The 12,296-nt window shown below is 45.5% G+C and overlaps 1 protein-coding gene and 1 long non-coding RNA gene across 7 annotated transcripts in view; one reads left to right on the forward strand and one right to left on the reverse strand.

Annotated features, from left to right (window-relative positions):
* Positions 6,495 to 12,296, reverse strand: part of RASGRP3 (RAS guanyl releasing protein 3) — a 52,185-nt gene continuing 46,383 nt past the window's right edge. For 5 of the 6 annotated variants that reach the window (XM_021390350.1, XM_021390352.1, XM_021390349.1 and 2 more), the window contains 4 exons: positions 10,018 to 10,054; positions 8,444 to 8,569; positions 7,672 to 8,036; positions 6,495 to 7,257 (listed from right to left, as the gene is read on the reverse strand). In XM_021390350.1, coding sequence (XP_021246025.1) covers positions 7,249 to 7,257; positions 7,672 to 8,036; positions 8,444 to 8,569; positions 10,018 to 10,054 — 537 coding nt within the window. In that variant the 3' untranslated portion in view covers positions 6,495 to 7,248. Of the gene's footprint in view, positions 7,258 to 7,671; positions 8,037 to 8,443; positions 8,570 to 10,017; positions 10,055 to 12,296 lie in introns of those variants that run through there. The other variant, XM_021390354.1, reaches the window with a different exon arrangement.
* LOC110395674 lies at positions 7,910 to 10,463 on the forward strand. Its single transcript, XR_002436570.1, has 2 exons — positions 7,910 to 8,048; positions 10,032 to 10,463. It is a non-coding gene; the product is annotated as an uncharacterized LOC110395674 (long non-coding RNA).

Below are 12,296 nucleotides of genomic sequence, written 5' to 3' on the forward strand. Positions count from 1 at the left end.
CCCTTTGCTTTTGTTTCTTTTCCTTCTGGTGATGAGTAAAAAGCAGTTTCTACAGTGGCTGGGAACTCTTAGGTATTTCTGACTGCTTCATCTGTTTTTTGTTTTAATCTCTTAAATGGTCTAATCATCTCAGATGTACTGTGCATTTTGCCTCCTTAAAAGCTATCAGAACAGAAACGAATGGGAGGAATGGATCTTCGTTGTTTTGGGTTTGTCCTGTTCCTCCTCTGATTTGGTGTAGCAGCACAGTCTTTCTCTTGAGGTCTCTCTATGTGAGTTAAGCTCTGTCATCATCAGTCTCGCAGGCTGTGGCGCCTTCATGCCACGTGAAGATGTTATGCTTCTGGGAGCTCTACTGATGCTGTCCAGGCTTCTGGGAAAGTTGGGTTCTTGCCTGGGTACTGTAGTAAAGACTGTCCTGATGGCAATCTCTGGGCTACTTGAAATGGTCAGAGGGCTGAATTCAGAGGGATGCTGATAGAAGTTCCTTGGATTACAGAAGTAACATGAGCATTTGAAGAGAGCGTGTAACGCTGGCCTTGCTGTGATTCAAGCTGATCCTGTAAATAAGCTGATTAAAATGTTTAGAATCTGTCTCCCTGCATTTCACTGCCTGACCAATCTGAAAATGCCCTATTTATTCGGACCACTAGGTGCTGCTAGTGATTCACAAGCTGGAAGTGAGGGTCTCTAAAGGCGCTTGGGAATCTGTGTTAATGTCTACTGTAGGTATTTTTTAGTGCTTCAAACAGATCTAATGAGGCTGACAGGAAAAAGGTTTCTGTATTGAATCCATGTCATTGGGGTCACTGAATCAGGTTGATCTCAGCGTAAGTACAGTTCAAATCATAAACTTCATCTAAAATGAACCTTCTTCATGAAGGTGTTGGTTTCTTGCAGCAGGATGATACAGATAACGCATCTCTGTTGCTGAGAGAGTAATACCTTGTGGTGAACATTAGCTGGTGACTAGTTGCATTCATGTAAGAATAATCAGTTTTTAATATGTTTTTTTTAAGAAATAAGATTCTTGTAACTGGGGCAGTCCTGGAATGATAAAGGTAGATTGACAGAGGTAAAGAGCCTTTGTCTGGGAATGTAATGGCATCAAGCTGACAGATTCTGCTTTTTCTCACACAGCTGCTCATGTAAGGAGGCCGATGTTCTCTGCCAGTGTGTTGAAGAGCTGCAAACCTGTATCTAGTGAGAGGTAATCCAGCAGGCTCTTTAGAGAGCCTCTGGTTGAGTTGCAACAGCACCTTCAGAGATCTATCTGTGGTAGAGCTGCCAGTTTCTCTGCACGGCTGTGACTTGCTGTGCTGGGTGTTGTCGGCTCTGCACGCAGAAATAGTGTGGTGAAATGCTGGGGATGAGGGGACACGGATTCCCTTCCCCCTTGTTTTACCTGACTTGTTCTAAAAATACACAATTTCTCCTCCCGCTTTGAGGACCTAGGGTGAGCTGACTTCAACTTTATTGTTGTTTGAGGGGAGCAGTCTTTTGGGGGGAGGGAGAAGGGTGGAAGAGGCAAAACAGGAGACTTCACTCTTCCAACAGGAAAGAAAACGCTTTGCTTCTACCAGCTGTTGTTGTTTTCCTTACTCTGTTGTTTCCTCCCAGTGTGCTGTGACTTCTTTGTTCTCCGGAGAAAACAAACTTTGTTGGGAGAGTAGCCTTTATTAATGAAAGCAAACAGCCACTGCTTTGTTATTGTCTGTGTGATGCCCTGATAGTGTTTTGCAAACATAATTCTTCCTATGCTACAAGGAGTCTCATGACTGGAAGTTGGGAGAGCAGAGGTGGCTTGTGGAGGTTACTGGGCTTACTGTGGTTTGGATGTATGTACTGGATTTCATTGTGCAATGATCGAAAGCAGAACTCCAGGAGATCAAGAAGGCAGCTAAGTAAGCAAGCATTATACAGCGGAACAAGATGTTCTTCCTTTAAAGATGGTCATGTTTGATGCTCCTCTTTTTCTTCCACAAGTTTTGGGCATCGTGCTCTGTTTTTCTTTGCTTTTCTTCTTCTACAGTAGCTTTTATTTCCTAACGTTTCACTTGCATTGCCTTCCTACTGTCTCTTAGGATGACCCTTTCTCAAGTGTTGTCATGGTGCTATGAAATGACCATGGGGAGTAGGATGCAGTCCTGGACACGCTCTTGCTTCCCACATCTGGACGTTGGTACATGTTCTGTATACGCTTTGGTCACAGCTGGATTTTCCTTGCAGCTCTGAGAAACTGATAAAAGTTAATTCCTTATTGTGTGCGAACCTGTAATGCAGCAAGGGAAAGGACATTAAGCTGAGCTTCCACCTGCCCTAGGAAGCCTTTTGTAGCTGTTTCGTGGCTCATTTATTGTTTAGGGTTGGTGTTGGTTGGTCAGACAAAGCCCTGAAGTGTGCAGCTTCATGGTGATGTGCCATTACAGGTAGTTGCCCCAGAGGGGCTCCCTAGCTCCAGGTTGGATTTCTCAGCTAGAGCATATAGGTAATCTGTTCTAACATGGTGGGGGCTTTGACTACATGTCTTCATGAAAATGCTGTTCATGCATGAATTAATTAGCGCAATAAGTGCCCCCGAACACTGGACCGTGTTTCTTGGTGCTTACTAAGAAACCACCCTTATCAGTCATGTACTTTAAATGGGACTGGGAAGAGGCAGAAGCAAGATTCATGCCAGTAGACTGGAGCATGAAACGTCCTGTGTCATGAACGTGTTCCCTATGATGGGTTGTGCACCTGGGAAATGAAAATTAAACATTGCTGATTTGAGAAGAGTTGCGGAGGGAGTAGAGGACTCTCATTCAGACCTGATGACTGTGCCAGGTGTCCAGGAGACTTGTGTGGGTTCTGGGAGCGTAGATGTTAGTTCAGTTCCCTGTTAGGCCGATGGAGGCCAGCACACACAAAGTCTCACCTTTGTGCTCATTGCATGTGACTTAGCCTTAGTTCTGCCATGTTTAAAACTGCAGTGTTGTTACTGCTAAAGACTGCCAGGCCTTTAGTCCTGCTGCCAGTTTTTGATCCTGCTGCCTCTCGACTTCTGATTTTCTTTGGGCAACAGGCATGCTACAAAAACATGTCTGTATTTGAAGAAGATGAGCATGATTTAGCAATCTCAAACAAGGTGGCTCATGATAAACTCCAAGCTTAATTTATCAGCCTCTTAAAGTACCCTTATGTTAGAATCACATCAGTGCTACGACCAGCCAGTAGTATGTGACGTGAATGTGAACTTCTGTTTCCTCTGTGCCGGCTCTCAAAATATTGATGTGTTGTTTGTTTCAGGTTATGCCTTTTCAAAGGGATGTAAACTGAAAAAGCAAGTGCTATTGCCAGCTGCAAACATTGCCTTCTCCTCTCTTTGGCTGAAAATAAGTAGTACCTCTAATGGCTAAACAAACAAGGTTAGAAGGGAAAAAATATTTTTTCTCTTGTGTTTACTTTGTGCTTTTTACAGCTCAGAGTGCTGTCAGTGTCATTGTTTCCCCTTTATTGTCCAGTAATTTCCCCTCTCGTCCACGTGGGTTTTTCCCACAACAGAGGAGAGAAAAACAAGTACAAAAAGTAGGAAAACACTATTGTAAAACCAAAGAAAGAGTGAGTCTGCCTGTGCTGTGGGCAGGTGGAAGGTCATAACTCGTTTTCACACATGAAGCAGAGATGAAGGTGATAAGGACTCTTTAAACTTTCCGGCCTTGGCTTAACTCATGGAAAAAGCAGGCTTTTTGGCTAAATAGAACAGTGCCCCAGCAGTAGCCTTTTGCTGATGGCTTTTCTTTCTCTTAGGACTGGGCTGTCAGCAGCTGTAAACAGCAATTTGGAGTTCAGCACAGATTTTCCAGTGAGCTTAGCCTGAGAGAGACATGTTGGCCGCAATGTTTATTTTGAAAATCCAGTTCAATTGGTGCTGATAACTCAGAAACTCGTGCCAAAGTTACATCTGTTTCTCTGGTGTCCCTGGGTTGGCAAACTCTATAAGGACTCTTGAAAAGTACTTGGAGCTGTTTTCTGTGTTGTGTGAAGGCCCATCAGTTAGGCTGATGCTGAGTGAAGCAAAGCTTGAGTAGATATTTGTTTTCTTTGACATTCACAGGACAAGGAGCCCCTGTTTCTCCTGCCTCTTGTCTCCCTGAAATCTGCAGTCAGATCTCCTTCCTTCCTTCCTTCTTTCCCCTTCTGCTTGGTCTCCATTGGGATCCCCTTCCATTCTTGGTGTTGCGTAGAGGAGAGCACTCTTAGCACTCTTCTTCCCACACTTAGTCCCCATCTGTCTGCTCTTTGTTCTCTGTGGTGGTGTTTTTCCTGTGTCCAAGTTCCCTCACATGCAGATATTTCACATAAGAGACACCTGAAACATCTGGAGTTTGTGTCCCAAGCAGGAAGGATCCCCATCTGGCTGCTCAGGCTGCCCAGGCAGAGCCATCCAATTCCCTATGGAAAAGCACTGGGGGCTTCATCAGGATCTGCATTCACTTCAGCTTGCTGAGAGGAGTCCCTGAGCCACGGGGCTCTCCATTTCAGAAATGTGAAATTTTAGGCAGCAGCTACTCCTAAACTTACACTGCAGCTCAGCTTTCTATCCTCTGTATTAAAAGGAGAGAGGCCCAGCTCTTCTAGTCTGTGGAAAATTCTTGCCCCTGTTCAGGAAAAGGCATTGACTGTGAAGCAGGAGAGAGAAAAAGGCTTTTTATTTAATGTATTTGGGCTTTCTCCAGTGTAACGAGCTCCTCTTACACCAGCTTCTGAAAATGTTTGCTCCTTCCCTGCGAGCTATCCACACTCTCAGTTTCTTGTAGTGGAACTAAAAGATCAATGTTCTGCTGCAAACCGCCTGTTAATGCATTTTTTTGTTGAACAATTACATTGACTGATAAGTCTAGTTTGTTTTTCTTTTTCAGGGCTGGCTATATATATTTCTACCCAGTGTCTTTTTTCTCAGCACTCTTATTACTCCCCTTCTCGAGATGCTTAAAGCAAAGGGTTACCAGCAGGAACCACAACATTCTCAAGAGCCCTCCTTGGACATCCTAATGCTCTTCTTAGAAGGATCAGCTGAGTGTGTGCACCAGTCTGTGTTTGATCTACAACTTAACTCCAGCTACTGCTGAGGTAAGCATGTAGCTGCCCAAAGCTGCTGGGCTTCCAGGAGATGCATTAATGAGATTACTGCAGTGGACAGAAACTCAAGCAGTCTACTGGCTAGCAGAAAAGTCACCCAAAAAGTGGGAGCTGCTTCTGTAAAGGACATGACTTTTTGCTTAAGTGTGAGTCTCTCTTTTGATAATGGTATACATAGTCATATATAATATGTCCTTGAGAAGGCCTTCCTTGGAAGGACGTGGAGCACCTCGTCTTTTGAACAACTTAGACAAGAAATCTGTAAATATCTTGAGGAGTTGCTAAGTTAAGGATTGTGTTCTAGAAACTTTCTTGTCCAACAGAGAAATACAGATGCGGGCGTAGATCATGGGCCTGACAGGACAGGAGAGCAAATACCTTTCAGACCAAGGACTACCATTAACTTTCAGAAGCTTGTAAGAAATGGCCTGAGATGTGCGGACTGAGCACTGGTTAAAACTCTTGCATGATGTGAAGAATGGAGTTTCACACAAACATTTCATTTACGAAGTGTTAAAAGGCTTATCTCGACAGATCCATCAGCAGCCTGGATCGCAACCAAATTTCTCTATTCAAATGTTCTACCACATCATTTTCATTGTGTGCAAGCTGCGTGCTGTAACGGTGCCTGAGCAGTCGGTGTGTGGTGACCCATCACAGGAAACACAGGTTGTATTTCTGCTCATGTCTGCTCTTTGCCCACAGCAGTGAGAGCAAAGGATGCTTCTGGCCCCAGTGTTTGCTGTAGTGCTTATTTCTCTGTGTTTTAAAGCAGTAAGAGCACCTTCTCTGTCTTTTCTCCTCAGATTTTTACCATCATTACTAGGTGGGTAGGAAAACAAAGGAAACCTGAACAGCTGAGCAGGCCCCATGTTGTCACAGCATGGTGTACAATTGGATCACCACAGAGGAGTTGCTCAGTTTTGGTTAGGGCAGTCAATGGAAGCCCTCCTTCATCCAGAGGGCTTGACCCCTTGGTAAAAGGTGCAATGACTTGAATTTTGTAGGACGTCTTATACTCAGGTTGCTTTGATTCAGAGCCCATGTCCTGCACATCAATCTATTTCTGTGGGGATGTGGAGGGGGAAGAAGATAATGTGTCAGTTAATTTGGACAATGCTGTTCAGGTATGAGCTTTCTCTTGGGTTTTATTTTCCTTGCTTTTTCCGTGTGAGGGCTGTGCTCCTCAGGCAACTTAATGCTTCTGAGAAATCCCACTTTGAACCTACTTCTTCAGTCACTGCAGATGGACATGTTAGAGCCTACCTTAACAAACTTAATTTGGATGAATTGTTAGTGTCATAGTTTAGTCTTAATGTGTGTGACTTGCTACCCTGAGGAAAATTAGGAAGTATTATATGCACAAATGGACATGTACTTAAAACTAAGACATTTATTACATGCTAATTCTACCATGACCAGTGCTGGCAGAGAGGACACCTCTCCCTTGCAGTATCACCGGACACCTGCACGATGTCCTGGAACTTCTTCACTCCCAGCCATGTGCTTGTAGGATCCTCCCTCTGGTAACAGGTATCACTGTGCAGGACGTGTGCTCACTGTAGCAATGTAAACGTGTCCAAAATTCAAAATCCCCGGTGTGCAAGGGATTTCAGTGTAGAGGACTATTTGAAAGGGGTTGTGGTTTTTCTTTTTTGTTTGTTTGTTGAGATTTAATCAACATCCACGCCTACTTCTTTCCTTTAAGAGATCTTTACAAGCCTCTGAAAAAGGGGTGTTATCAAATGAACATAGATGGTTGGCTGCTGTCCTTGCCGTTGTTGTTGCTGGCAGGCATACTGAGATGATGCAGTACTTTTAAAGGACGCCAAATATATCCTCGCTGGCATGTAGGGGAAGTTTCCACAAAGTCATACAAGAAAAAACAGTGAGTGCAGGGATCTGTTCTGCTGTGTCCGTGCAATGTTCATCCAAATGGCTTATTCATGTGCGAAAATAAATAGTGCTTTTTTAACACCTATCAGCTAGGAAAACAGGGTGATGGCTGAATTTAGAAGTATGAGGTACAGGAAAACTTCCCATGACCAAATGTGGTATATGGCAGTCTGTCAGCTTTTGCTGTATTACCGTTGTCATCTCTGTTTTTCGGTGTTTCAGGGTGAGCAGTCAGCTATCCTGTAACCAAAAGAAAATAGGCACTTACATTCTAGCAAAAATGACCATTCAAAGCATGAGGCCACGAAAGCACAAACTGTGTGGGTGAAAACAGCAGCAACCAGATCCCTAACCTGCTCTCACCCGTGCCTACATGTTAATAAAAATGCTCCTTCTTATGGACCTAATGCAGAGCTAAGCAGTATGAGAGCACAACAGGATTTGGTTAGATATGTTAATGATTCTCAAAAATGAAAGATTCCAACTCATAGAAGCACTGTCACTCAGAGCCAAAACCCCATTTACAGCGTTACAGTAAATACACGCTGCTGTGTAGAAAATAGTTTTCTGTGGATGATTTGGTATTATGATTTATGAGGCTATGGTCTTACGGATTAGCAGAATGTAATCTGTCCTGACTTCTGCTCTGCTCACCTCAGATTCCTGTCTTTCAGGAAGCGTTTCTATGCCGTTGTGCTCCAGGATGTGCTGAGGAGCCTCAGCATCTATGTCTACATCAGCCTGCACGCTGGGCTTTTCATTCTCCCACTTTGCAAAGCCTTTGTTCTTTCCAGCTTTGCCGTGGAACTTAGACTTCATTTTTGGGAAAGTGTGGGACCCTGAATCGCTCCAGCCCGGTTCGTGCCACAGCGGCTCCGTCTGCGTTGCTTGGCTGGCGGTCGCCCTCTGCAGCCGCACTGAAATTTTCCGGGAGGAGCCGGTGACGAGAGTGATGGCTCTGCTGTCGAGGTCCTGGTGTTCTGCATCGACACTGGGAAACTCAAACACTTCATCCTGGGCTGAAAGAGAAGGTAATTTTTTTTTTCTTTTAAAATATTCTCCTTTGAGATCTTTATGAAGAGATATCTTAACCCTTGGTTAAGGGGTGAGGAGGAAGGGATTTAAGGGTTCAGAAGAAAATGTTTGTTATTCTGGAACACTTATGGAAGCTTTCAGTAGTTAGATCTCTTTCGAGATTAGGGCTCTATGTGCCACTATATGTAACTGCACGATGTTTTGCAGTGGTGCGTTGGTACAAAGGGAAAATGACAAGTGCCAATAAGGACGCTGCCATTAAAGAGGATGCCAGAAATGATTTATAACAGAATCAGAATTGTTTGTGTTGGAAGGGATCCTTAAAGTTCATCTAGTCCAACTTCCCTGCAATGAGCAGGGAAAGAAAACAGAAACAAAAGGGTGCTCTCACCTGGCGGCAGGGAGGGGCTGCTGGGCAAGGAGCCGTGGTTGCTGCCCACAGAGGTTCCTCGGGAGAATTTCCTGCAGGCGAGCACAAGCAGGTCCCTGCACTGCTTGTGGCAGTTGGCACCGCAGTCTGTAGGGAGGGAATGGTCAAGTCACCAAAAATCAAGTCACAGTCACTGGGCGATCCCTCAGGGCCATTAGCACGTGTGTTCTGGAGGGACTTTGGCCAAACAAATACAGTTACAAGAATGGATCATTTACTGCGTTAAAAAAATTTAAATAATTTCACGGCAATCGTTGACAGCAATCTAACAACAGAAGGAAAGAGGGAGATGATATTGTCATCAGAAATGATGGCTTCACAATGAGCAGCGGGTAAGAGTTCTCATTTCTCCCATCGGTTTGTTCCTATGACTGGTACTTCAGGGCCTTCCCTGCTGTGGTTTTGCAGCGGGTGGTACAGATGGGGACAGGCACTGGCTGCACTTGTTGACCACCAAGATCTGAGCAAGCAGCTCGACTTTTACCCTCATGCTCCACTGCCTGTGAGTTTTGACTGCAGAGCTGCTTTTGCTCTCTCCCCCTTGGGCCATGGTAACAAGCAATGATGCAGGACAGCGCTCAGCTTTCAGATCTCAAGTTGAATTTACAGAGCTGCTGTGGCAAAACTTTACCTTCCTTCCCACAGCCTGATGGTGAGAGCACGGCCCACAGCTGGCTCTGTTGTATCTGCTCAGGCCATAGGCATGTTCCCCACCCCTGCAGAGGAGATATTCACAGGTGGGAGAGGGAGTCAGGAATAGGGAGTGTCCTAAAAAAATGAACCTGACAATCCTTCGCTCTTCTCCTGGGAGCCAGGGCAAGACCAAGGGGAAGGAGCTTGCGTATAAATATGACCATGAAGCCCCAGCATGAGCATTCCCCTGTGCATGACGGAGCTGCAGCCAGAGAATTAAGCGGGTCCAGGCCTTTAGGGCCAAGGAGGACCGCTACAACTTTCTTGTTCTCACCTGCTTGGTACAGTGCGAGTACTGTGTGAGCAATTAAACATTTAGTGAAGGAAAGTGAGAACTATCAGAGCTCTGGGATTTTTTTTAAGCGGAACTTCTGCAGAAGATCTTGCAATGAGATCTGCTAGGCAGTCCAGAAATTAAATATTTGCCTATTTCTAGCTCAACCACTGATGCATTGCATGGGCAGCCAGCCTGCAGTACAGGCATGGGGATATACATGATAAGGACAGCGCTGCCAGCAGACCTTTTCCTGACCCCAGGTCTCAGGGGATGTATTTCAGGATGTCTCCCTGCTAGGATAAGGACACTTGGCTTTCCACCATGCCACTTTTTGTTGGCACAAAGTGACACCTTGCAGAGCCAGGGGCTGCTGTGGGCCTTCAGCTCCCAGCACTGGTGTTCTCCTGCTGCAGTGAGGCTCTGTGGGATGCAGAGGGTCACAGCCAGTACGGGCTACTCAAGCAAAATCTGGGTGAGCAGCTGCCATTCCAGTGAAAAATACAGTTGACTTCTACTGAAACCCACTACTTGAACTGTGAAAAATCCATGCATTATATTTATTTACCTTTGCATTTGTAGCCTTGTTTGATTATACCCCAGAGCTGCAAAGAAAGACCAAAAAAAAACCGTCAAGGAATCAGAGAAGAAAGCCGGACGGAAAGCGAGGTCACAATGAGGAAGTACCAATGGCTACAGAAGCACAAACAGGATACAACTGCTCTTAACACCCTTCCTGTCAGGCAGGCCTCCTCCTCTAAATGTGATAAGCCTTGTGTGGCTTCCCCCTTACTTCTCCTGCCTGCAGTGGGACTACCAGAGAAGGAGTGGCACAGCTGATGTGTACTGCCAGGAAGGGGTGAAAAAATCGCTGTCTTATAAAGCTCACTGAAACCAGCAAAGCACATTCTGCTTCTGCCTCACTTCATGCTATCTAGGGGATCATTCCCATGGCACATCCGGTCTCCAGCCACATGAATGGCCTGTGCTCTTCAAGCATGGCAGACAAAAACACCACTGAGGACAAAAAATGAAGTGGCTTTGGAGCTGGTCCCCAAACAGGGGCTGATCCATTCATCTGCCTTTTTCCATTAAGAATGGTTGAAGCCTAAAACAGACAGAGAAGCCACTGAACTCCCTCCCAAAAGCTGTCCTTGCTGAACACTGATCTTCCACTTGGCAGCGTGTGTGTCCTGCTTTTAGGAAGCTGTCACCGTGATGTGAGTAGGATTGCTTGGAAGTGGGGAAAAAAAATCCCCTGCAAATTGTTATCTGTGCACTCAGAAGAGAGGTTACTACAATAATGGTATTATAAAAACAAATATTTTCACTCTGAGGCAGATGGAGAGTAGTCCAGTTCTAAAGGAAAAAGATGAGAGACTGCAGTATTTATTTATCCTGAACTCACTGAAAACATAAATAGGGAGGGTAAGCACATCCAGAGAGTTGAAGCTGTATGTGGCTCCTTGTTCTGCTTCTATGAAGGCGTCCAGTGTGTGGGAGGAATGTGCTGAGTAAAGGAATGGCTGAAAGGAAGAGCCACAGATTGTTTGGAGCACAAAGGAAAGAGTAAAATAAGACAGAACTGCTTTCTCTTTTCCTATTAGAGCCAAGAATGTTGTGCAGAACCCTATAAAAAGCCTTGCTGAAGTCCAGGTAGATGAGTTGCTCTTCCTTTGTCTACTGCTGCCATCACTCCATCGCAGAAGGCCACCAGACCAGCCTTTTCCTGCAGATGCTGTAGATGTTCACAGTGACCATGGAGCTGTGGTTGGCTTCTCCTGGAAGAGCAGCCTCTGGGTATTTGCTTTCCCCAGCTTTCTCTGCCAGATACACCTGATGAGATGGGGACTGCTTTTCCTTTTGTCGAAGCTCTTTTCTGTTCCCACTGAAGAGCTTTCTCCTTAACATAATATGAATCCTGACCGAAAGCTTCAAATTCATCTGACATAGCTTTGCAGCAGAGCTGGTGTGAGCCAGGCCCAGGGCACGAGGGTCTGTGGAAATTTGGATGGCTGAGCTGGAAGGGATGGCTGCTCACTCACCCTGATATGCGGCGCAACTCAAGCCGTGGGTCGGAACTGAGACCAGCAGCAAGCATATCGATTTCACTCTGTGAATGGCATTAGATTTTAGCTTGACCTTTAAAGTTCACCTCATTTTAATATTAGATACTTGGCTGGATACTGGGGCCAGTGTGCTGTCATGTCCACTCATCCTGCTGCACAGTCAGTTCACATTTTTTTGACTGTGAATCACTATATCGGTTCAAAACCATTTCCCCCCATGGATGGATGGACATGCTGAAATGCACAACAAACACACAGCGCATTCTGTGGCTGGTTCCTGTCCTATCAGCCCAGCTCGTCCACAGGACAATGCTAATGAATGCAGTGAGCTGTCAGGAAAAATTACCTTATTTCCATTTCCTGCAAAACCCCTTACTCATTTTTATTCCTGCTCTGGTTGTAATCACGGAGACATGGAAAAAAAACAACAATGGCCAGCCAGAAAACTGATAAGGGAGAAAAATATCAGGTAAAGAGGACGTTGCAGGACACCCCTCACCCTGGTTTGGCGACGGAAGCCTTCCAAGTGTGAACCAAGTGTCACAAATGCAATGACGTCTTCCCAAGGCAGCAGGCAGCCCAAAACAATAGGCTCAGGCCAGTTCCCAATGTTCTTTCTATTGCAGAGCCTGCCTGCAGGCTTCTGAATCAGCACTGACTCTGTCACCACTGGAGCTTATGCAGTTCCAGCGGAAGTAGGCAGAATTCCTTCTTCTCCTGGCCTTGATCAGCAGCTGCGATAGGGAATGTGAGCGTCCTGGTGTGATGGGCGCAGAGC

This window comes from Numida meleagris, chromosome 3, assembly GCF_002078875.1.
Source record: "Numida meleagris isolate 19003 breed g44 Domestic line chromosome 3, NumMel1.0, whole genome shotgun sequence".
NCBI lineage: Eukaryota > Metazoa > Chordata > Aves > Galliformes > Numididae > Numida > Numida meleagris.